General features: G+C 41.9%; 1 protein-coding gene across 5 annotated transcripts in view; it reads right to left on the reverse strand.

Moving 5' to 3' along the window:
- eea1 (early endosome antigen 1) overlaps positions 1–26,302 on the reverse strand; it is a 45,007-nt gene that overhangs the window by 14,044 nt on the left and 4,661 nt on the right. For 2 of the 5 annotated variants that reach the window (XM_069192748.1, XM_069192750.1), the window contains exons 2-20: positions 25,365–25,442; positions 20,894–21,022; positions 19,995–20,125; positions 19,516–19,573; positions 17,787–17,852; positions 16,645–16,684; positions 16,377–16,490; positions 16,160–16,281; positions 14,658–14,813; positions 13,547–13,561; positions 12,668–12,784; positions 9,268–9,606; positions 8,379–8,528; positions 5,760–5,879; positions 4,684–4,887; positions 3,097–3,297; positions 1,945–2,058; positions 965–1,120; positions 60–199 (exon numbers count right to left, since the gene is read on the reverse strand). In XM_069192748.1, coding sequence (XP_069048849.1) covers positions 60–199; positions 965–1,120; positions 1,945–2,058; positions 3,097–3,297; positions 4,684–4,887; positions 5,760–5,879; positions 8,379–8,528; positions 9,268–9,606; positions 12,668–12,784; positions 13,547–13,561; positions 14,658–14,813; positions 16,160–16,281; positions 16,377–16,490; positions 16,645–16,684; positions 17,787–17,852; positions 19,516–19,573; positions 19,995–20,125; positions 20,894–21,022; positions 25,365–25,442 — 2,450 coding nt within the window. The remainder of the gene's footprint in view (positions 1–59; positions 200–964; positions 1,121–1,944; positions 2,059–3,096; positions 3,298–4,683; positions 4,888–5,759; positions 5,880–8,378; positions 8,529–9,267; positions 9,607–12,667; positions 12,785–13,546; positions 13,562–14,657; positions 14,814–16,159; positions 16,282–16,376; positions 16,491–16,644; positions 16,685–17,786; positions 17,853–19,515; positions 19,574–19,994; positions 20,126–20,893; positions 21,023–25,364; positions 25,443–26,302) is intronic. The other 3 variants (XM_015352062.2, XM_069192749.1, XM_015352065.2) reach the window with 3 other exon arrangements.

Consider the following 26,302-nt stretch of genomic DNA (forward strand, 5'->3'; position numbering starts at 1 on the left):
GCAATGTTCTCCCATAGGTGGCTCTACGTGTCTTTTGGCAGTACTTCTGGGTGTCTTACCCCCTCTTCTCTGCATCCAGCTGCTTGCTGAGCTCCTTTGCTCGGCTGTCGGTTTCCGAGACTTGCTGCCTCTGTTTCTGCAGCTCCTGCTGAAGCTGCCCCTTGCTGGTCCTCACTTCCTGGAGATCCGCCTCCAGCTTCTGTTGAAGTAACGACAGACACCTGAAGACCCCTGACCGGACATGCTACTGTTAAAAGGCAGGGCTGAAAGGGTCTCTCGAGACGAATGCAAAAAGACTAGCCCTCCTGGCTTCAGATATAATTGCACTACCACCTTGTCTCCAACTGTAACATCTCTTTCATGTTTCACTGCAATTCTGACGAACTCCACTGGGTTTACTTTATCAATGTCTTTGAGGAATCTGTAATACTTGGATTAGCGCCCTCATAGCCCTCAGCCTGTCAGCGTAGGACAGTCCCTTGAGCTCCAGAACGTATCTGGTTGCTGTCCTCTGGACTCATTCCAGAGCAGCAATATAATATAATATAGCCTACTAGGTTTATATAAAAGTATATCTGCAGTTCACAAAATAGAACTTTCCCATCACAGCATACAATTTACATTTCTGCATTTATTTATAATTGCTTTACCATCTAGTCAATACTATCACCTATCAGCCTCCAAATCACAAACAACATGATTAGCAAAGCAATACCATAGTGTGCTAATTTTTTTTTGTAAAACATATTTACTAGTCTCGTCAGTTCTAGGTTCATGGAAAACAATCACCATCAAATAAAATGCCAATAAAAGGATGCTAATAACATTTTGCATGAGAAAAGAAATATTCTGAGAGCTCATACAACCCTGCCAGATTTGAACAGGAAGTCTATTTAACTTGCCATTCATGCCCGAGGTGTACAGAGGAGCTGTGAGGCTGCTATGCAGTGATCGGGACACTCACCTTCACCTGCCCTTCCAGCTGCTCCACCTTGTGCTCAGAGCTCAGCAGCTTCTCCCTGAACTCCTTCTGACTGCTCTCCAGCTGGCTGCAGAACTCCTGCTTGTCCTGCAGCTTGGCACTCAGCTCTTCCAGCTGAGCTTTGCTTTTGGTCAGCTCCTGCAAGGAGAGAAGAGGCAGGGAGGTCAACGAAATGAGACGAAGTAGCTACAACCCAGTGGAGGTTTTCGAAAAACATTTCCCCCTAGAAATGCAGCTGATTTCCTGAAGCAATTCTGAGAGCCAAGGCAGATCTGTGAAATCATCCTATTATTGGGTAAAGTCATGCTCGTGACAATCCCTCACTACATCCACTGTACTATATTACTACAGATTTTACATTTCCCTTTCCAGGCTCAACTTTTCCTGCCTCTGACTTTCCCGGACCCAGTATTTCTTAAGATAGGATCACTTTATTGGCCGTATACAATTTCTTGCATTAGGAATTTGTCTTTTCGCATACCCCAACTTGCTCTCCATGAGACACACAGACAGGGAGAGAAGCTTGGGGTCATAGTGCAGGGTCAGCCATTTATACAGCACCCCTGGAGCAGCTGGGGTTAAGGGCCTCACTCAGGGGCCCAACGGAGTAGGATTCCTCTCCAGGCCTGCGGGATACAAACCGGCAACCTTCCAGCCACAGGCGCAGATCTTTAGACAGAGAGCCACTGCTACGCCACTCAAGCTGCTGAGTGTCAGTGACATGTTCATTATGCCCAATTGCAAACAGGGTGGGATATACCAGTCTGCTCAACAGTTAATGGAGTGAAAGATTTAGCATTTGATTAAGTTCATATTTCATTAGAACTGGGTCCTTCACCTCTCAAAGATGTAACTACGAGAGCTATTTCTGACTTATCCATATATGCTGCTTCACAACCTATATACAGTACTGTATGTTCACTTGAGATGCTGATGAAGACCATGGATGAGGTCTTCCTTACCTGCTGTTTGTCCTGCAGTGCATGCTGGGCTGTCTCCAGGTGATTCTGCAGGTCAGCCCTCTGGGCAGTCTTGGCAGCTTCAGCAGACAGCAGCAGCTCGGTCTTTGCCTTCAGCTGAAACACTAACCTCAGTCAGACCTTCGGCCTTTTCTGTCATTAAATATGCAGCTGAGCTACTGCTCTGTTTTAGCAATTCATGTAGCGTCCCTGCATGATTTAAAGGGGAACTGCTGTCCCAATTTCTCAGACCGGTTATTAAATCTCAGAAACAAAGAACATTCACTGCCCGTACAGAAACATTTGTAAAAATTCAATTTTAGCAAAAAATGGTGAACTTTGTGAAAGGACTGGATGGCGCCGTGCTGTCGCAAAACCCCTCGTCTCGTCACAGGCAAGATCGAGAGTTTGCACAGATTGTGACGTGATGCAGCCCTTCCTGCTCACTAGTCACTGTGATGACTGTAATGTAATGTGACATATGAGTCAAAAGGTACAGGTTTGTTCCAACGTGACCTGCATGCAGAGTTTACAAGTTGTATTTGTCAGTAAAATCGTATGGTAGCGGAGAGGAATATTTCTATTGGATTAAAAGAGATGTATTCACAAGCCTGCTTCTTTACAATGTAATAAGGCCGCAGCACATCACTGCAAGTTCTGTTACCTCAATTCTGAACATGGCACTGTGCATTCCTGGAAACACAGTCTATTTTGAGATGTACTGTAAATTGGAGGTTTTACGAGTTACTACATAGATCTTACTTTTACTATGGTTTGGAATGCACTCATCATAACCATGAAATAAAAAAATAACATTCCCCTTTAATGTCCTAATCAAAACTGTGCATTTAATGCTGCAGCACACCCCAGATGAACCGTGGAGGCTCATATAATATAAAAAATACAAAACATCCACACTTTTCTAACTTTAACAAAAACAATCTTATATTTGGTATCTTAAAGGAGGTTTTAACTCCTTGCAGTGTGTTTCAGATTTATAGGAAACAGACAATTTCTCAGGTTTCTCTTTGCTGGTTTTACATCAGAGTTTATATCGTATTTGAGATTTTTGTATGCAGTGTGATCATGCCTGCCCCATCTTTCAATGAAGGTGAGGAAGCTTTGTTTCTCCTATTCTTCTCAGTTTGCACATACCTGAGTATCTAGCTGGGCCACCTTCTCTCTGCTCTCTGCGAGCTGGGCGTTAATCTCCTTGAGGGAGGCCTCCAGCGAGAGGCAGCGGTCTCGCGCGGTCTGCAGGTGCGTCTTCTGCTCCTGGACTTGCTCATGCAGGTTGTCCTGGGCCTGCTTGTGGCTCTCCGACTGGTTCTTCAGCTTGTCGGTCAACTGGGCGACCTGCAACACGACCACCCACACTGTACATCAAGCGCAGCACAGAAGTGGAGGACCCACAAAGAGGTCATTTAATCCTCACACGGCTTGAAAATCTGAAAGTTTTTCCATCAGATTCCACTTGTCGCCCGATTTCGTCAGATCACTGAAACTATGAAAGCCTGGTTTTGGTCAGTATTGGGATGGAAGACCTCCACTGGCAGACCAGTAGGTGGCACTCCTTCCCCTGGAGCAGAATTTACTAAACAAATGCATCAATACGGTGACCGGGGACAATGTGCAGTACATTAGAAGGTACCATCTTTCAGAGCAGATATGAAACTGAGGCTGTGCATTACAGATCCCATGGAACAGTTCAACAGAGTAGGGGTGTTAACACTGGCTCAATTCCACTCCCATGCTCCTGCTTCTGTAGATGAAGTTTGGCCACTCTTACGTGTAAAATCCTTTGTGTTCCCCTGATATGAAGAGTGCGATATAAACATAATTAATAATTATTATGATGCTATTTCAAGCACTAAATGAACAATTAAAGAATGACTCTTTACACATTTTACATAATTTCACATTTTTAAACTAAGCAACCGAATATTCACAAAGTATTGCAATAGAAATATTTGTGGTGCTTGTTGTTATATATTTTAAAACGTGAAACTGGGTCTTTTATGTGTTATATAGATACCTGAAGAGTACAAAAGCAATGGTTTTGATTGCTTTAAAATGATCTGGTTTTATTTCATGCACACCCTATTTAGCAAAATGCTAAAAATATTCTATCAGGAGACCTCCTTATGAGAAGAGATTTAATGCAGAGAAATAAAAAAGTTTGTGTGGGGGGAGCTTGCCAAAACAGCTCATTTTACACAGGCTCAATTCTAATGGGAACATCACAAGGAAGTGCACCTTTCGTAGTTTGCGGTCAGTAGAAGCCTTTTTAAAGCTGTGGAATGAAAACTGAATGAGGACTATAACTTTAACTGGGAAACCTTATCAGCCCCAAAAAATGTTAAAAGAATACAGTTTACAGGGCTTGTCTTTGGCGCCACAAGAGCTGTGTTCAGAGATGTGGTGCTAGATTCAGTGTTTTTAGTTTCACAGGAGCTGTGTTCAGGGATGTGGTGCTAGGTTCAGTGTTTATAGTTACACAGGAATTGGGTTCAGGGGTGTGGTGGTAGGGTCTGTGTTTTTAGTTACACAGGAGCTGTGTTCAGGGGTGCGGTGTTAGGTTCAGTGTTTTTAGTTACACAGGAGCTGTGCTCAGGGGTGCGGTGTTACAGTAGGTTCAGTGTTTTTAGTTACACAGGAGCTGTGCTCAGGGGTGGGGTGTTACAGTAGGTTCAGTGTTTTTAGTTACACAGGAGCTGTGCTCAGGGGTGCGGGAGGCTGTACCTGCTCCTGCAGTGCGTGGTTCTTCTCCTGGAGCTGACTGAGCACTGCGGTTTCCCCCTCACCAGCCTGGATCTTGGCACACAGGTCCTCCCTCTCTGCTTCCAGCTGGCTGATGTTATCTTTGCTTTTCTGAAGCAGGGCCTCCAGATTTTGGATCTTCTGGTCTTTATCACCAATCTGACGCAGCACCTGCTCCAGATCATTCTACAACAATGGAGTACATTCATATACATTTAGGACAGGTTAGACAACCAAACATACCCATTTTGTATAACCTGGAACAGTGAAAGTGAAAAGAGGAAGTGATGTACCACACTGTATGTCATACAATTGTTCCCATATTAAAACACAATTTACAGGAAAGACCTCTATGCACAGAAAACATACACTCAGCGGTGAAGTCTAGTTTTGTTTTATACATTAATGGGATTTTTAAAAATCAGGTTCTCATATTTGTTAATAATTAAAAACGAAAAAGGTTCTTATCAATACTACTAATCAATGAAATGGTGAGGGTCAAAAACTATCAGCTCTTAGCTTCATCTACTCCGATGTTTTTTTGGAGACCCTAACCTTGACCAGAAGCGGTCCGATTATTGCTGAATGTATTACATATCCTTGCCTGAAAAGCAAACTACACACTACAGTGGCCAAGGACACACATCTTTCAAAGGACATGTTAAACTGAGGTTGGCGTGGCAGCTGCTGCTTCCATTCCTGAACTGGCATCACTCTTAGGTGTAAACGCTTTGTGATCCCTGAATGAATGAAAACGTTTCACACTACAGAGGTTTTTAAACTGCCGATCCCTGACGCATCAAAACCAAAGTCTATCTTCCTGTCAGGTCTCCCAGTCCTCCTTCCTTCTTTCTCTGGCAAGCTCTTTAATTCAGTTCAAATTCTCTGACAAGTCTCCTTCCTGTGCCACCTCACTGCGGATATGCATGACACATCAGGTCCCGCTACAGGACAATGCAGCCTCTGAGTGCTCTTGGCTTTGTGTTGGATGAACTGGAGTTGGACTATGGCTAAACAACATTCACCCCTAAGTCAGCTCTTCATAGAAGCGTGCTCACCTGGGCCTCGCGCAGCTTGGCGTTGGTGCTTTGCTGCAGAGCCTGCACCTCCTGATGCTGCTGTCTAGCCTTGTCAAGCTGGTGCTGCAAGTCAGTCGACTTTGTGGCGTTCTCCTTCAACTGCCAGCAATAAATCGGAAAAAAAAAAGAAGAAGAAACGTTCTAAAACCTATTTGAAGCTTCTTAAATCAATGCTTGCATCTTGGGGTGAACGCTTATCTGGCCGCTGACTTGGCTGAATAAGTACAGGCCCTTTCTAATGCCCTGCCCTCGCGTGGCTACCGCTTGAGCGAGGAAATGCTCAAGGCTGCAGGCCTTCCTCTTAGCTTTTCTTTCAACGCTCCTACGTGTGCCGGACTGTACAGTGAGTCACTGACATGACAGCTGAGCGAGGAAGGGTCCTCTAAATTGGACATGTGTCCAGAACGACAGGAGATGAAACGTGTGATGGAACATGATTAATAAACAGCAACACACTGGAGCTTTCTTTCGAACGTGCAGTTCCCTGTGAGGCAAGGAATGGAAAGCAGTCCTGGGTGAAGAGGGAGCAGATGACACAGTACATTGAAGGTCTAAAAAGAGTCCCTTTTTTCATTTGTACAAAACACTACAAGTGTTCATTGCTCAGAGCAACCGGGTGTCTCTTTAGGTTGTACTGAGTCTTGAGAGGAATGCATGCTGCATCACTATACCAGTGACTATGGGTGCAGCTTTTCTGCTCCATCTCAAGAGAAGTTTAGTTAAAACGATAAAAAGTAACGATTCATCTGAAGACCTATGTACATACCTTCTGTACATAGAAAAGCCATCTTATGTGCTTGAAAGCTACCAAAAGCTTTCTTAGAATAAGGGTAGACCACCACTGTATGAGTATCAATACATTTAGCTTAGAGGGCCAAGCTGACCAGGCATTCTTATGTTTATCAGATGAGTACCTGCCATTAACAAATTAGGTTTAAAAATTAGAAATAAGAAGTATTTGAGAAACAACTCACTGTAAATTGTGAGCTTAATGCTTTCCTTCAAAAGTGAAAGGGGTGGTATCTCGCGCTTGAAGTAGGGGCCTTATTATGTTTGAATAGCAACAAACTAAAAAGTGATTAAGAATAAGGCATAACAAGAAACCACTGTTAAAAACAGAAGGGAGATTCGTATTCAAAAATACCTAAAAACCCATGAAGTGTAACCCATCATTTCCTGGTTGTTTTCCAGGCTGCATCCCGAACACTGTTTTGCACATTTTTTTCTGAGAAAAGCAAGACTTCCAGACTATCTTCAGTTATTTTATTACATTTCATGCCATTGAGAAAATTGTGTCTGACATCAGAGCTGGCTTCATGTTGAGGTTTGTATGAAGTAACGGAAAATGTTTTGAACTTATTATAAATTTCTTTGGGATCCAATGTCAAATCTCCTGTTGGACTGCAGGTGACAGGTAATTGTAATACTCTGATATCTCAATTTTTATTTTTAGCCAATTTGCAAGTTAACGCCCTGCCTTGTCACTAAACGTAAAAGTCAGTAAAAGTGAATTAGTTCTGTTAAAATTAATTGTACGATCAAATACCTTTGTTTAGTTGAGGTTTAACTTGAACATACTTACATAATTGTCTAATGGGGATCAAGCATGCTTGTGGTCATGTAATAAAGTAATCTTCCAACTGTTCAGTGTATTTTCTTCCCGATTTGTCATCCTGAAGGATATATGGGTTTACATTGAATTGGTTTCATCACTGCTCTCCTCCCCACTGATAGCTGATGTGTGGTAAGCATACTGGCAAACTTTGGCTGCCGTTGCATCATCCAGGTGGGGCTACACACTGGTGGCAGTGGAGGAGAGTCCCCATTACCTGTAAAGCTCTTTCAGTGGAGTGTCCAGAAAAGCTCTATATAGGTGTAAGGAATTATTACTATTATTACTATTCAACAATGTGATTAAACTCTAGAAAGCCAGGCCATTCTTTGTGAAATCCAAATCCATTCAATTAAATGAGCATAATAATAATTATAGGGAAATTAACTAATGATGTATGGAATGTCATTATTTCAATTGTGCTCTGATGTCAGACACAATTTGAAATAATGAAATAATAATATATTATTATGTATTAACTAATGATGTATGGAATGTCATTAAATTAAATCTAAAAGCTTATCGTTGCATGGTCAAAGGTGTTATTTGGGTGAAAAGCAGTGTCCGTAATTCTGGATATAATAGAAACATTTAATCAGGGAAAGGTCAATCTTTTCAGAAACACTTTGTAACACAGAGACTAGAAGTGTTTCATTAGATGGCAGGACTCTGAAAACAGCAAATACCACCCAAGACTAATTCCAGCATATGTGTTGCATTTCTATAGAGTAATGAGAGAAGTTAGCATGCTTGAGTCCTTGACTGGTCATCCACTGACACCGTGAGGTTTTTCATTTACTTACTATACATAGTTGCCCAAATGTAAAATCGGATTCATGTGTTCTGAGCCGCAACATTCGGTTGGTTCCTTAGCTTGCAGTTTTACTTGGCGACACGCGATGGAAGGGCTGGATGGACAAGAGGGGGAGACGCACAGCGACACAGCCCGCTTCCCGCCGGCGGGGCGGGTGGAGCATCAAGCCCACCTGTTCCTCGGCCCGCGAGAGCTTGAGCTGCAGGTCGGCCACCTGCTGCTCCCGGTCCTTCAGCTTCTCCCCCGAGAGCTGCCGCTGCTCCTTCAGGCGGCCCTGCACCTCCCCGAGCTGGCGCTCCGCCTCCAGCAGCTTGGCGTGCAGCTGCAAGGGAACACACACACACACTCAGGGTGACCCGGGCTCCGTCTCAGCCCCACCCACCTGAGGAGGGCCACCTGGAGCTCCGGGGCAAAACCAACCGCGCGTGTGTGTGCGGAACGCTCAGTGGAAGCGTCACGGAAATGTCAGCCGACAGCTCTTTCATTTCATTTGTACGCGCTCTCCCCCATTGAGCACTTTTATGCAACAAGGTGGGAAAAGTCCCGTCACTAAGGGAAATGAAAAAAAGGTTGTAAAAGCACTGACGCAATGTAGGATCCTTGACAGAATCCTCTAAAGCTCCGCCAATTTGGCGCATCAGAGCAGAAACAACGGAGTGAGAGGGAGTACAGTACGTTAGCTCATCACCTTCTTTTTAATGTAGGACGGCATCGTGTTCAGGCTAAATCTATATGCATCGGAGGCAGTAAACGTAAAAAAAATTCTGACCATCTGTCCAACATTATGCCGCTTTAAAAAAAAAAAAACTCCATTTCGGAATGAAATGAATACGATATCGTTTCATCATACTAGCTTTTTCCAAGACTACGAAATAGTCTATGAAGAAATGTTGAAAAAGCTCATCAAAGACTCACTATTTATGGTTAGAAATATTTGTGTTGTTTTGACTTTAACTGGCCTCTGAGACAAAACAACATTACAGAACGCAAGGCTGTCAGAAGACAAAATGATAGGCTTTTGCAAAAAAAATGTCTAAAGCTCTTATTAAGACCATCCCTACCTGGTTGATCTCAGTCTGTTGATGGAGCCCTTGCTGTTCCTTCTCTTCCTTCTGCTGCTGGAGCTGCTTGAACTCAGCTTTGAGCTGCTGGTGCTTGACCTCCAGCTCCGACAGCTCCTGCTTCAGCTTGTGGCTGGTCTCCCCTCTCTCGCTGAGCTCCGCCTGGGCTCTCTGGAGAGAGGCGTCCGTGGACGAGGCCTGGGCCCGGAGCTGCTGGCAGTCAAGCTCCTTCTGGTGCAGGCTGGCTTGCAGGCTCTTCTTGCTGGCCAGCTCCTCGCCAAGGCGTTCATCCAGCTCCCGGCACTCCTGGTCTTTCTTGGACAATTTCTCCGACAGACTCTGGAAACAGTTGCGTAGGACCACGGATCAGCTGACAGAGGATCCACCCCATCTTTCATCGTATTCGATCACAGTAACGACCCTACCTGCCCTGAGAAACAGGTTGTACACTGCCAGATGCACAAGTATTGGGCCTTTGAAGTGAAATGAATCATTTTGGTTGGGTTTAATGGAATTTGTATTTCAGATGAAAACAATAATAATAGGGAAAAGTACAGAATTTCAGCTTTTGTTTCTGGCACTATGAAAAATGCAACTATGACATATTAAAACAAAGTCATTGGGGTTCATTCCCACCCATTTCAGGTGAGCATGTAAATGGATGCTTGCACACTGTTTGCCACGCGTGAGCCATCTTGTTACTGAACTGCACACCTGTTCATTTCTACCCTAAGTGGATACTTCCTCACTGGAAGAAATCTTCTGTAGCTCAATCTCAACACAAAACGTCTGACAAACACCTGGATGGAACGTTCACACAGCACAAGGCAGCTGACGAAGGGGGCTGAATGTGTACCACGTGTATAATGTATTAATTTCACGTCATCATAAAATATTATGACCAATGAACAGAATGACTCATTATAAACACACTTGCCTCCACTGCTAACATACCAAGATATTAAATATGAAAGTTCCATTTAAAATACTATTTTTGTTCCTTTTAAGTAATTTCAGTTACAGTAAGTGTACCACCATCTTTTAAAATGAAAAAAGATGAAAATTGTGAAAAGCTCTTTGGCGATAATCAGGCAGACTGTAGCTTTTATCACCTCTTGAAAGTAAAAGTTTATTCCTCTGAATTAACTTCTACATCAAGATTACAGTATATGTGTCCCTAAAAAAATATGCTAAAGCATTATTTATACTAGAATTTAGTATTTTATGACACATTAAATATACAGTATCAATAATTATATTAATTTTATTAATTGCATAAGATATTTGGTTTTAAACATTGGCCAATACAGGCACAAGAGCAGGCAGATTAAGGAGGGCTAAATTTACAGAATAAGATGCTGGAAATTGCCAAATTAAGAGATACCCAGAAATCGACACTGAATTTTTACTCCAGAGCAGCAGGCTTTTTTTAAACCACCACTGAAGAGAGATGAAGATGACATACTGCTACATATTTTACTCATTTCTGATTATTGAATGGGCTTCCTCACGTTAGGGAAGAGAAGCTGTGAAGTCTACAGCTGCCATCTTTTAATAGAGATTTTATCCGACAAATGTTACACACTCTCTGCCAAACAAAGGCTCAGCACTAATCTAACCCAGAGAGGGCAAAATGATTCATGCAACGGGACCTCTCCCTCCCCACACAACATCGTCTGGACATTTTTTTTTGCTTCCAAGGTAAATACATCATCAAGGCGTGCTTGGCACTGAAGCTGAATCCCTGACAACCATACCAGACCGTGCCAAAATGCCAAACAAAGACAAAGAGCATTTTAGACATTTTATTCTCCATGATAAAAGCTCCCAATGCGTGATGTAAAATTATCCTTGATTACACCTTAATTCGGCTGTGCAGTGTAACGTGGGTTTAGAGTAATATTCGGTTTGATGACATCTGTAATCTAATAGAATATTAATACTAGCTGGCTAGATATCGCAAAAAGCAAACAGATTGAGAAGAACTCTCTTTGCTCTTCCATATAAAAGTTCTTTACTCAAAGTTATCAGACAAGTTTAATTAGCAGGACTAGGGTAATTATGTGTCCTCAGTTGCAATATATTACTCAATATGAGTTACTGACAGTTAAAACAGTTTGCCTTGAACAGAGAACAATTTGACGACTTCTGTCAAGAAATATTTTGTTTTTCTCACTTGGTGTTTTTAACTATATTCAGCTGAAGACTAGCTCTTTGAATAAAATCCAGGGCTTTCTTGATGACACAACTCAAAACTCTCTACACAAGACATGAATAGTCTTGAGACTTCTCTTTATCAGAGGTAAAAGAAGCTCTTTCTCTCCATCAGATAAAATAAATTTGGATACAGTTTTATGTTTTAAACAACAAGAACGACAACAAAACAGAAAACGACGATGAGGAATTGCAACAAAGCACCGACAGGTACTCTGAGCCACCGGCTGACTCTTAGTAGCGGTCTTGTGCAGGCAGTTATGTGACTGTAACCCGTGGACATTCCATATTCGCTTGTGAGCGTATAGTTCACTTACTACATATTCTCACAGACAGGCGCTGGAAAGAATGCACATGTATCAAAGTTATGAGAGCCCTGATGACAGGGTTTCTAAATATCCTGAAACATTACCGTCAACAGAAAGCTATAACTGTAACGATTCCAGCATGTAGACGCATGGCCCCAGTTCCAGATTTATTTTTCATGGGAAGAAAGGTTACTTCCTGAATTGATTTTAGAACCTCTTCACAGTAAAAATATGGGAGTGAGAGATTAAAGTCACCAATGCCTGGGGTTCAGATAATCTGAATCTACTTATGTTACTTACTCATGTCTCTTGCATTGTTTTTGTTTCAGTTACATTAGGCTGCATATTTAAGGTCTGGATTTAAGTACTTTTGTACATTTTGGTCAGAGAATTACATGCTGTGATTGTTTTGACTTAATTATTTTAATAATTGCATGATGCATTTAATATGATTGCACTGATAGGGTTTAACTGTTTAATTAACTCTATTTAAAAGAGAAACCTAAATAATAATCTACAGGTTTTATGCCTACGTTTCAAAAAATAAACCACAGCTCTGTGTGAATTAAACATTAAACAAAAAGTCTAAATTAAAAACACTTGCTAAAGGCTTAACAGCTTTCTTTCCAAGCACGGAATTAATGTTTGCTTGTTGCTTTGCAGCCAACAAACGCTGACGCAGCTCCCCTCTTCAACTTTAAAATAAAAACATTACTGCAAGCTTATGTTTATGATTCGGATTTAATCAGGCTTTGTTCTCTATAAGGCTGAATCACCCCCAGCAAGGCACAACAACCAGAGCATGTTGGCATTTGTAGCAGTGCCATTACACAGCACGCGTGCATCCTGTTAGGAGAGTCACTCTGCTCCTGCCTTACCTGGTTCTGCTGCTGAAGTCCATTCAGGGAGCTCTGCAGCTTGTGCAGCTGCTGCGTGTACACAGCCACCTCCTGGGGACCCTTCTCCAGCTCCGCCCGCATCTGGGATATCGTAGTCTAGGCAGAAAGCACAGTGTTTACTGACCACACGTTCAAAAAAAGTCCTTTCACAAAATGCCTCCAAAGAAATCTGCAGACCTTCCTGAACTAGGCGTTAACAAGAAAAAACAATCTTCCTTATTTTTGGTTTCACAAAAAATATCCATCTACATCATTTGATACAGTAAGTTTCATGACACCAACATAATACTTAATAAAAAATGAAGAAAAAGCATTTTATTAACACACAAATACACATTTTAATATGAATAAAAAGCTTAATTATAAAAGTTGATAGGTAGATGTTGATTACAACGCAGGAATGGAATATTACATTCTTCACATCAGAGAAAAGGCTCACTTTCAGAGATTGTATATAGTCTTCAGAACATGTAAACATCATCTCAGTTCAAGAATGCCAACTCTTCTTCACCAGGGTTTTGAATCATCTAAAATTCAAGACTGATAGCAAAACTCAAAAGAAGAGAAGCTCTTGACAGGGTTACGGAACACTGAATAATGTACCTGCAGTACATGTAAATGCAGTAAAAGTCAAGTTTAAAAACGTCTTAAAAATGCGAACTGCTGACGTCAATGCCTCAGCTCCTTTGTGGGACGAAAGCGTTTTGATGCACAGCAGCAGAAGGTGAACAACAGCCGTGAAGCTGAAGTCAGTCTGTCCCACAGTATGTCAAAATGGACAACCACCCACAGACAGCCACTACACATTGGACAACATGAACAGTACAACGTTGACAAGACCAGTGGAAAGAAGATTACCTCAAGTTTACGAACCTCCACCAGAAAGCAGAAGAAGAAAACAGATGGAAGAAGACAGAAGGAGAACAAATACAGACATTAACAGCAGCCACAGGTACTGCATGATGGCAAAAACTCATTAAGGCACAAACTGGAGGCATCAGCTCCAGGTACCCTGTGTGGGAAAGTGCTGTATGTGTCAGCACTCCACCTCTAAGCCACACTGCAAGGCATGTCTCCATAGATTGGACACTAAGGTTTAAGAAGCTGCATTTTGGGGTAATCACAAGATCTATAAATATACTTAAAATAAAAACAAACGCGCGAGGCAATGTTGTGCAGCGACAGATCTTCAAAGGTTTTGGCATCCTGTTTCAGGACAGAGCAGAAATTAGTTTCACAGCTATTTTTTGTTTCATTGTTTCATCATTTTCCTCATATAATCATTGTTCTCTATTCTAATGCAACTAATCTTTTCTGATATGTCCCACTTTCTGATCCTTTGACTCAATTATCGTCCCGTTGCCCATGGAAGCAGAATGCCAGCTGGGAGAGTACCAGGCATGATCACAGCAGGATCGGGCATAGCTTGTGACAGACATTCTGGACCAGCGTGGCGCAAACTCGGCAACAGTGTCGTGAACATTGCATTCATTATTCTTCTAGTTTATGCGTTTCACAAATTGTCCCTTGCTCAGTGTTTACAGTTCTTCTAAGGCTAAGCTGTCTTGGGGGGGGAAGCAAAAGATAAAACAATCGCTCAAGCACTCTTGATTAAAAAAAAAGCCTGGTTGCTTCAATATACTAAAAACTTAGCCCTCCTCTCTGAGGCACTTTAAATAATTTAAAACTGCTTAATTATGAATCGCAGCACAGTGAATGAAACACAACAACAGAATTTAACAGTACAAATGATCCCTACAGAACTTACCGTCAGAGAAATTGCCTCGGAGAAAGGACACTACAGAGTTTCATTGTTTATGGTGCAATTCAATGCATTCAGCATTTGTGTTCTAGTTTCGGTCCTGATCCATCTGGAAAATGCCTAAAGCACAATCACGATCTCGTTCCCGAGCACTGTAACTAACTAATGGACTAAGAGACCACCGGTCTCTTCTCGTCTCGGGCGTACCTCTGAGGCTGTGTACTCGGCCTGCAGCTGCTTGTACTGGTTCTTGAGGCGCTCGGATTCCTGCTCTCGCTCCTGGGTCATGTTGTCCATGAGGGTCTGCACCTGCACCAGCTCCCTCTTCAGCACCTCCACATCCTCCACGCCGGGCCGCTGCAGCTGGGAGAGCGGCACAGAGCAGAGTCACAGGCAGCCCGCGCCCTTCCCCGTCCACAGGCACGCGCGGAACCCAACGCCACGCTAAAACCTGCGCGTCCGCCGGCGGGCGTGGCAACACCCGCCGCGCCTGTCCGATTTCCACGCCAAATGCTCTTCCCAAAGGAAGAGCGTGAAAAATACACAACAGACAGCAGCTCCAGAATTGTGGGGACACAACAACAAAAAATGGCCACGCCTAATCAGGATTAATGTCGTCCTATATATACAACCACTATAACAATGGCTGTCTAAACCGTCACCAGAGAAGCATTAGTAACATTGTCATAGAAATCTGAACATCTGGCATGAGCCTTATAATATTTCAGAAAAAATATTATTCCATTAAGATCTGGCAAATTTCTCTTGCATGAGTATACAACCCAGTTGTTCCAGTTGTATACGGGTTATTTTCATGTTATGAGAATCATTCAGAAATACAAAACCACCAATTTCAACTTTTAGGTCATAGTTTGTATTCCTTTTTTGTCCTACTGTATATGCAATATGGAAGCTGCCCCAGTTCAGGGTTTAAGAACCCCTTAGTGAACTAGGGCAGAGTCCTGTCCTGGACTCCACTTCACTACTGGGCTGCTTTAATTTTTGTTTCCATTTGTTTCAGGATGAGGAGGGAAAAATCGAAATGGCACATTAAAAACATCTTCACATGAACAGTTTTGATTGCTTGCTTTTGAACAGAACAGGCACCGGTGCATTGAGCAATATCATGGAGCAGCACAGGGTCCACTGTGATTTCAAAATGGACTTTTTAAAGACAGACTCTTTTTGTAATGCATTAAAGAAAAGAGAGCAAGTAATGACACCTACAAGAAATCAATACGTAATTACAGATCCAGAGAAGAAAATCCTTTTCACAGTTATAAAGCTATTCTTGAAACCCTTGCAGTTTAGAACAATTTAGAATTAAAAAACAGTGTATCCATGAAACACCTTTCCTTTAAATGTTAGGACCACCTGACAAGAGTAAGTTCGATAAGGGGGTTAAAGATCACAAGTTAAGGAATGTGTCCTGACCTCATGGATCATGCCAAGAGCTTAGTTCTCATGCATTAGTTCCAAAACCAGAAACACCAGCCAAGACCTTCCTGCAAAAGCTACACACTGTAACGCACTCCCTCGGCCCTATCTTCTCAACTCTTTCCTGTGAGACTGATGAAACTTAACCCTGGGCTGCCAGTGAGGCTGAACAACACATGACTTCAGCCGACATGCTATTCTGTCAGCAAGTGAAATCGCGTGATTTTCCCCAGCAGGCCAGGAGTCAACGCACACAGATGCTATTACTTTACCAGCTCTGTGTGGAGTTTCTCTTTCTCCTCTCTCTCCTTCTGCAGGTCCTTGGACAGGCTGAGGACTCGCTGCTCCGAAGCCTCTCGTAGGCCCTTCTCCTCATCGTATTTGGACTTGATGTCTGCAGGCGACATAGCCAGATCAGCTCATGCCACGCTGCGTCATTCCCGCAACAGGCTTCAGATAACCTCTCCTACAGGAAGGCATCCCACTTACCTACAATCTCAGTGGCCAGCTGTGCCGCTTTCTGCTCAAACAAGTCTTTCATTTGCTTGATGTGGAACTTTTCCGTTTCAGCCTCTTGCAGCTTCAGTTCCAGCGACTGCATCTCTGAAATCACCACCACAGGGCGAAATCATCACCACCGGACTGTGGTTCCGATAAGATACTACATTGCATCCCAGTTTCAGATGACAGCTGGGACACAAAGCGTTTTTTTTACCAAAAGTCCCAAACCTACAGGCATCGCGGACGGTGCATTTACCTGATGATTCAGCACTTGCTACTCCATCAGTATGTGGACCCTAAAAAAATAATAATATTAATCAGGACTGTAAATACAATAAGAAGTTCCAACCCACCTGACAGCTATAATATCTAAACCTAGAACACAATGTATTTTTAATGGCTAAGGCAAGACAAACTTTAACTAAAGAGATGACATCAAGCACCGGATTTACACAGGAAATCTGCAAGTCAGCACCCACACTCAAGAAGTGCTCTTCCACGCCCTGTCATGATGGATAGAGTTCCTGCATTAATTCCTTGATTAAAATGATACTCTTAAAATAACGTCTGAGTGCAACACACAACTTTTTGTGGTGTTTATGCCACCATGCATGTTGGCTTTTGTTTCACACTGGACTCTGCATTTAGCAGATATTTGTCTACTAAATAAGTTTCTTAATACACAATCAGATTCAAAATATCCAGATGATTTAACAGTAATGTATTTATCCGGGCTCGTTCAAGTCATTCTCTGCCGTTGGTTATTTTCATAGTGTTTGTAAAACGACAAAAGATGCAGATGGACACGCTATACAGAATCTGAGTCGTGCCCTCTGTATTATAATGCAGCCTCCTCAGTGTGCAGTCTTCAATTATGCAAAATCTATGATCAAGCTGAAAATAAAGAGATTTATTTAAGAAGAACTGCTAAATAAGAAATGGAAAAGGTAAACAATGATCTTGAAGGAAAAAATTAAGTGAACAATACACAGAGAGAAAGGCCTTAGCACTTTGCATGAATGCCAAGTCCTTCTGCACTGTCATATTTGAATATGAAACTGAAACAGAAATGCTGCCAAAGGAAAAGACTAAATACCCCATAAAGAACTTAAAAGTAACAAGCTGAATCTCATCACTCGATTTAGACGTGTTTTCCCAAAGGGGAAAAGCAGGAAGGAAGGAGTATAGTGAAAAAACAGTCCAACCACATGTCTTGTACATCAATTGTCATTAATGCACAGCATAGATGATCTTAAGGTACTATAGGTTTGCGAAGGTAGCAGGCTAATAACTGGGAAGGAATGTTGCACATAACGAAACTTCTCTAACAGTCGTGCTTCAAAGGGCACTGCTTTACTCTTGATTAATGCCCAGTTTTAGATGTTTTAGTGGAATTACTTGCTTCAGCTGCCCTTGAACCTTTTCCAGTTCTTTCTTCAGTTCCTCAGAAAACCATCGCTCCTCCTGGAGAAATAAAAAAAAAACATACTACCAATGCATAACAAAACACAATAGTCTAGGTTTTCCATCTGCATCATTTTATTTACATTTTAAATACGCAAATATGTTCACTGGCTGTTTGTAGTTGGCACTGGCTGACTCGTGTTGATGATAAAACACTGGTCTCAAGTGTGTGAATTCACAAAAACAGCAGGTGCTCAATGTTTCATATTTAATTTTAGCGATTAAAAATATGTATAAATATTCACTCATAAGGATAGAAATTTAACAAAGGCCAGAGCAGTGAAAGAACTGATTATGCCCCTTGAAGACTGCTTAGTTTGTATCAAAATGTTTTAAACCACCCTAATCATGAGATGTTTTTTCGATCACCTGAAGAAGGCTCCACAGCCAAAACATTTGTCTCGTTTCATTTCAGCATGGAATAAAGCTCTACCTTTTCCTTTGAAGCTTACACATGCCGATGCAGCTCCCTACGTCAGCTTCTTACCTTTTGATATTACTAGGTTGAGTGCAAAGGTAGCCAAAACAAAAGAAATCCTGTCCTGATTTGACAAAGCAGACCACAAAACATTTTGCACAGTTTATGGTTACAACGGGAATCTCAGTGATTGTTTTGGATTGAAATTCTAACAGCAAAATAAAGAAAGTGCTGCAGAATTCAAGGACGTCACAATGGAAGAGAATGCTGCACCCTAAAATTTCAACAATATCAAATGGCAACGCACGAAGCATTGCTTTGGGTATAATTGAAAACGAATTTGAAAGTGTTCTTTGTGCTGCACATACTTGTCAAACTGCTTTGGTTGATAACCTGGTGCAGTAAAATAATGTCATTTTAAATACAGCCTAGCCAACGAACAGGCAGAATAAAAGTAGTTGTGATTATTAAGTTATATGTATTGTAAAAGTAAACATTTTCCTACTTAATCATTATAAAATTCTTTTTATGAATCATATTGATGAGTTGAACACTGATTTGTCTTGTCTTCATTTAATAATGAAGAAAGTAAGTTCAAGGTAAATATCAAATCTGCTCAGAATTACTTATACTACTATTAATTTCTTAATGTTTCTGAAAAGGTTAGTATGGAAGATTGTCTTTTTTAGACATCAACATAAGTGTTGCACTGCTTAAAAAAAGACACAGTATGACCATCTGCTTAATAAATTAATTATCGCAACAGCCAAGCTAACCTGCTCAATAGTTAGTCATTAATGGCTCCATCCATTTCTTGAAAAAAGACAGCGTATCAGCTTCAAAGAAATGGCTTGGCAGCTTGTCCAGAATTTCCAAAAACATTTGCATAAAGAAATGCCTCTTCTTTTCAGCCTTAAATGTATTTCCACATAGATTCCACCAGTGCTCACCAGTTTGTTATCAACTGTCTAGCTACAGGGTGATCAGGAAGATGTTTCACAGTGAAAAAATCTAAATATATGACCTTTGCTACTGTCCAGAATTCTATCTGATTCATTAAATACCTGTACCATCACATGAAACTTCTTTAAGAAAACAAGAAACTAACATTCCATTATCTTTAACATTATTTTGTGCTATATTACATCACTGGGACATAATCGATGTAATTACAGTCTAACATAACATAACTATTTCAAAAAGGAGTCTGAAGGCAACTATGAACATGACACAAAGGGACCCAACCTTAAGTGAAGCTTGGAGATCCTGCACTTCTTGTCGAAGGATTGCTACGTCTTCCCTGCTGCGAAAGAATAAAACAGAACAAATAAATATATTTCAGAATTACCATTATTCAAAGTAAAGTAATTCACTAAATAAGCCGACTCATCTCTGAATATGATGACGGGGCTCCAGCAATATAAAAGGGTCTTTCTTATTGCAGACCACACAAAGAAGACAGAAGAGACCAGCTGATAAAAAGCTTTAGTCATTCTTCAAAACACATTCAGGACAGAAATAGGTTGCATATTTCTGGCAACGTGATTCTAAAGCTGGCTTAGTTCCGGGCAATTACAAGTGTTTCCACAAACATTTTTCAGAACCATCTCAGTTAATTGGGTTAATTGAGATTGGACCGATATTACACTTGGCCTCTGCAGCACATTACACGAGACTGAAATTATTTTCAAGACCACTTGATCGGGGAGACACCGCCTCCTTACCTTCCTGTGGACTGGACGGACAGTCCCCCGTGACCACCAGACTGATTGGCAGTTTCGTGAAACGCTTCATAGTGCTTAAAGAGCTCTTCGGCAGAGGCGTGGGACTTCATACACTGCGGACAGATGAACCCCTGCAGACACGCAGATTCAACTTGAAATCAGTGCTCCACAGCAACCTGCATTTCCCAGGAACAAGCAAAGCCCCACAGCCAAACCAAGACATGCTCTTAATTCCTCAAGACGGCAAAAGGAGATGAGAAGCACACAATAACAGACCGAGAAGCAGTTCTCCAATGCCTCTGCCCCGAGAAACTGTTTTGAGAGTATTTAGAAATGCAACCCCAAGAGCATAAAGAGATTATTCTGAATCACAATACTACCAACCAAAGAACTGCACTGTTAGTCAGCAGGACTAACTTTTCACCCAATTACAAACCGATTCACCATTTTAACACAATTTGAGACCACCAATGCAAATGAGCCTACCATTGTCCACTATTTAACAATTTAAAAATAAAACCTCCATAGCAGCCTTTAACAGAAAACACCCTTACAGTCGAGACTTATTTCAGCACTGCGTGCATTTCTTACATGAACACCCACCAAAAAAAAAAAGATGAGACAAAAACATCAAATGCTAGAAACAGAAGTGAGCTGAGGAAGCAGTGTAAACATCCAGGACATGCAATCCCTAAAGCAAGATGTAATCAAATAATAAAGAGATAATCTGCCCAAGGCAGTCCTAACCACCTCTTAAAAGCCACACCTGAGCTCAGTGACAAGGGAGAGATAGGGTCGGCTCACGACTTAACAGGGCATGCAGAGAACAATGTGAAAGTCTTCTAGCACCCAAGAAGCGCCCCCACCCCAGGGCATCAAGAGAAGGAGGAGAGACCCACGGTGATGGGAGCCGGCGGGGGGCGCCGCTCTCGCTGCTGTGCGTCTGCCTCTCCGTGCTCGCTCTGGTAATGGTCAAACAGCCCGGTGGAGGTTTGGTAAGAGCTCATACAGAGAGGGCAGATGAACCCCTGTTAAATGGCAGCGTTAGTCCACAGCTCAGCACATGGGAAACGAAGGAGACGAACAGGCACGCGAGTCAAGAGGAACCCGCAGTCAACGCACAAAGCAGATCTCTCGGAGGTGCCGCTGCGTCACAGCTCGCGATCGGAATTCTCGCTGGGATGACATATGCAGAAATCAAGGAGGAGCTCGTGTACATCATACACTTTACTTTACTAGTCATGTACAATTTCTTATAATCGGAATTCGTCTTTTCGCAGACCCCAGCTTGCTCTCCATGAGATACACAGACAGGGAGAGAAGCTTGGGGTCAGAGCGCAGGGTCAGCCATTTATATGGCACCCCTGGAGCAGCTGGGGTGAAGGGCCTTGGTCAGGGGCCCAACAGAGTAGGATTCCTCTGCCGGCCGTGGGATACAAACCGGCAACCTTCCAGCCGCAGGCGCCTGTGTCATGTATACTAGTCATGTGAAGGGTTTAATAAATAAATGCAGCTTAAGGCACAGATCTTGACCACTACCACATTATTATGGTAAGTTATCATACAACAACAGCTGAGTATATAATTGCAAAGGCAACACAGTAACGGATTTAGTCTTGCTTTCGTTTTAAATCGGATTAAGAATTTGACTGTAGAAGCGTGACCTGTTGCATGGTGTGCATACCCCAAGAAAACTAAAGCATAAATGATTTAAATACACTTAAGTCTTGTTTCATCTAGTTATGGCTGAAACTTGCTTATCTTGCTTGTTCGATCCTCAGCTCACAAATGAGATGCGTTTGCAATATCTACGAAGTAAGCAGGGTGATCCCTTGCGCTTTTGTGGAGGAATATAGAGCTGACTGTTTATTAGCAGGCTTTTCGACAATGGCCGTTATAGTCTTTTTATCCATCATAAACAAAATCCTCATACTGGGTAATATCTCCTCTCTCTCTCTAATACTGAACAAGTTAAAACATTAATTCCATTTTTATCAACAATAAACACCACTCTAGGCAGCTTCTGACCTCTCCTGCTACACTTATGATAACTATATCCACTCCTTTCACATGATTAAGATTCTCATTTTGCGGCTGCGGATCCTAGTCATGAGGAACGTTCAGCTAGAATGAGACCTAAAACCCATGCTGTGGACCCTATTCTTATGCCTTTACTTAGAACTAATTTCTCTGCACTTAATGGACTGATTGAACCTTTATACAGATGCTCAGTACTGAACTGGCCTTTAAACGGCTGGTGGTTTCGGATCCTGGGTCACTTAAACTGACCTTAAACTGCACCGAATGGCATTTAACTGGATTGTAAAGAAAACCACGTAGGTACCACCGGAAATCACTAGAAGCAAATTCATACACCTGGGCTGTTTTGAATTTAATTTTCCAGTTACTTGGGATTTCCTACAGGGGTCTGTTCTGAGATATGTATTATTTAGTATTGTATACATGTTCCCTCAGTCAGATTATTTCACATCATGAACATCATGTGTTTCACTATTACATTGATAAAACGTATTTTAATTGCAGACCTAATCATATGCTACAGCTGACGTTTCTGCACTTTACAAGTTACTTGTGTATGGGATAACTTTTTTTAAATTAACAAACAAATAAGGAAAGATTTTTTTTTAAGTTGTGCAAGTTAAATTGCTACAGTATATATAGTGTGTGCATAGTTACGACGTAAAGTAATTACCTACACAAGTAACTGTAATGGGTTAGTCTTTAAACGTAGCTTTCCCTAAGGGTTGTTGATGGTGCTGAAAATAAAGTCTTTGAAAGTTCTAAACTTTGATGTTACATTTCACACTGCATTGTCATTCAAAGTTCATGTGAGAAATGTTACAAAGGTGTTTTTTTCCATATGTTCATCTTTGTCAAATTTTAATTTTTATGTGAATCTGCAAAAATGATACATGCCTTTATATCATCAGGACTAGGCTGCTGAAAGGCCATACTTACTAGGGTATGTACTAAGGTATCGACAGGCTACAGTTTATCCAGAAATCTGTTGATTATCTGGCAGCTAAAACTTGTACCTTCTTTGGCTGTGAATTTTAAAGTAGATTTTACAAGTCTAATAATTACATATAAAGCACTGAAGGCACCAGCTCCTGGTTACTGTAAGGGTCTGTAGCATGAGTTACGCAGATAGTGGACACAAAAATGGAATCTCCTGGGTCAATCAGGGACACCAGGTATACTGAAAGGAAATGGTTTCACATAGAAGCGGGTCCTATGTTAAGCCAATAGTCTTCCTCTATGGATAAAAACGCTGGACAGGCCTGATAAGACTACAATTATGCCTACAAGAGGACCTCAGTGAATTTGAAAGAGGGGTGATCGTTGGGGCACATCTGGCAGGAGCTTCAGGGACCAAGACACACTGGCTGATGTTTCACGAGCACCAGTGTCTAGGGTGACGTCAGCATGGAACTCCAAGGGAAAGATACCATTGGCGAAGGGCAAAAGGGGAAGGAATCTTTGGTGTCCAGGACTGTGACTCCAACTTCACTGACCAGGATAACTGTAAACTACTACCGTGCAATGACATAAGATGACAATTTACCTTAGACACCATTGTTGTCTGTCAATGGCCCAAGCATAGATGTTCAGACAAAACCTACACAAACTGACAAGTCCACTGGTATTGACAGCGCAGAATTCCAGGGAGTACAGTTTCCAGGTTCACAGCAAGTCACATTTTGGCAGCTTGCCACATACAGTATAAAAACACTGTTTTTTGTACATCTCCCACAGTTTGAAATAATGAGATGCATTGCAGCTACATCCAGTTTTCCAGTAAATAGACACATCCGTGTTAATTCAAACTTATTCTTAAAGTACACTCCAAAGGCCTGATAAATACATTATCATATATTGATATTATGTTAAGCATGACTCACTGCCGGAAATGAAGCAGGGGAGATTTTCATTAAAAGGCCATTTTCATGCATTGGTAATTTTGTGCTCAGCATATGGTAGAAACATATTAATGGCAAAACCCAAGCATGAGCAACTGTTACCATGCCAATAAAATAACTAGAAGAGAATATGCTGTTGCAAAAGTCAGTTATGCAGTTATCTTTAAGCGCAAAGCAGTTAGTAATTTTATTGGTCACAAACACTCTTAAAGGACAAGTAGCAGCTTTCTCAACCCACATCCTCTTGAACAGAGACTGAAATCTGAGATCTGAATCAAAAGCGCCAACAACATAAAAACAAGAACTTCAAGGGATGATGTTTATTTTAAAAGATTCCAATGTTCCCATTACGTGATCTAAAGAATGAAATCTTCCACTATAGCTTTTCCGTAAATGGAAAGTAAAATTCGTGCCCATTTGCCTGTAGCCAAAGACAGAAGGTGTCAAACAAGAATCAAAAAAGGTTTAAACTTCAGGTTATGCTTTTTAACTTTTTAAAAAAACACACTTATTGACAAATGAAAACTGTCAAACGAAAAATAACTCTATGCAGTGGCTTTCTAACGGGTGACTAAATCTTACTAGATTAAATCTTCTGTGTTTTTTTTTACTAAGGTGGTCTAAAGACAAATTGCAGATTGCACACTGTTACATCTCAGAGGAAAACTGCATACAATACGTTCCGTCAAAAAAAACGTTTCTGATCCTGTGTACAGTATGTGCCAACGGCCAGTTTCCTTAAATTCTCAGGACTTAAGCCAAGATATTACTTCGTACTCAACAACTTTAGGAAAGGTCAATCGCCAGACCTCACTTTTACAGGCACAGAACAATTAGCCAGCTGCTGATGCATTATTAGATAATGCTTTTCCCCATAAGAGCTCATAGCTAAGAACCCTGCAATCGCACACAGGGAAGAATGAGGACACATACGTAGACTCAACCCAACCCACCCATCTTCAAGCCAATCGCCTTTTTACACATTGTGTAGCACCACCCGTACAGGAGAATCAGTGCTGATTGGAGGAGATACCCGTCCCTCATCTACAGGCCTGTATGCCTGCAAGTGCCTGGGAGGTCACAGGGATGGCTTTGTTGCCGAGAGCCGAGAGAGCCCTGAACATCTAATCCGACTCTTCCCTCTGCGTCACGTCGACAGCGGCGCATTGCCACACGAGGCACCCGGGTCACAGTCGGCTAGCGACACGACCCAGGCTCGAACCCGTGATCCCAGAGCTCCCCCCGCCCTCAACCTAGCCCCCCTACCCACTGAGGCACACATCGGTCTCCCAGCTTTAACCTTAACATACGAGTCACCTCATCTAATAACAGTGGAAACAGCCCCATCAGATCAGACAGCCACACAGATGAGAATATGACAGCCACACACACGCAGATTCCTCAGGAGACCGAACATGCAGAAGATTACCTCCGAGGATTCCTCGTTGTTCAAGTCCGCAGCGGGCTGGTCTGGATCCGAGCCCTGCGAGCCTCCTTTCCCCGGGGTCTGCGACAGAAACGAAAGCACAGGACATCAGGAGACGTAACGCTTGGTGCCCAGCCATTGCTCATAAAAATGAGACAGTGGCGTCCTTTTTTTTTAATTACTGTATCAAGGCATTAGTGTTATCAACCAGAGAAGAGAGGATAAGAAATATAGTTTGGAGGCAACAACAGAAAATGCTTTTAGTGTGGAAAAATGTGTTCAATTTATTTTTAATGATTACAGTATTGTTTTCACAGACAATGGAGGAGATAACTACTTAAGAGCACAACATTTGCCTAGGTCACTTTATCACATCCTTTTAAATAAAACCAAATAGATACAGACAAAAACTATTCTTTGGAACTTAGCTTAGACACACCCATCCATGTTTCTTTGGAGGCTACCTAAGCTTGTTGTTATTTCTGTAACAATGCCTGAGGTCCATATCTTCTACAAGGTTTTTTTTGTTTTACGTTTCCTGTAAATGCTGGGGTGTGTTTGAGAACAACTCAAATGAGCCAAAGTGCAGTCTGTTACATCTGCCCATTATAGATACCAAGTGGGATAGGTGGAAAATGATGGACTCTTCATAGCAATGGACACACAATCAACCTGGTAGGTGATCATATCAAACCTTTGGAGGGGGGAGAGGAGGCTAAAAATTAGTATTTTTCCTCACAGTGTAAAAGCAAGAAAACAGAAAGAGCAAACCAATATGTTAATTTGTTATTAAAACAGTGCCTGTCATCCTGCCTGGAGCGAGAGACTGGATGAACAGCAGTGATGACAGGCAGGCATACAGCAGGGACTGTGCTTCTCCATACTGCTAGACCTAGAGTTAATTAATGAGAGGGAGCTGGACAGGAGGGAATAAAATCCTG

The sequence above is a fragment of the Lepisosteus oculatus genome, chromosome 7 (genome assembly GCF_040954835.1).
Source record: "Lepisosteus oculatus isolate fLepOcu1 chromosome 7, fLepOcu1.hap2, whole genome shotgun sequence".
Lineage (NCBI taxonomy): Eukaryota > Metazoa > Chordata > Actinopteri > Semionotiformes > Lepisosteidae > Lepisosteus > Lepisosteus oculatus.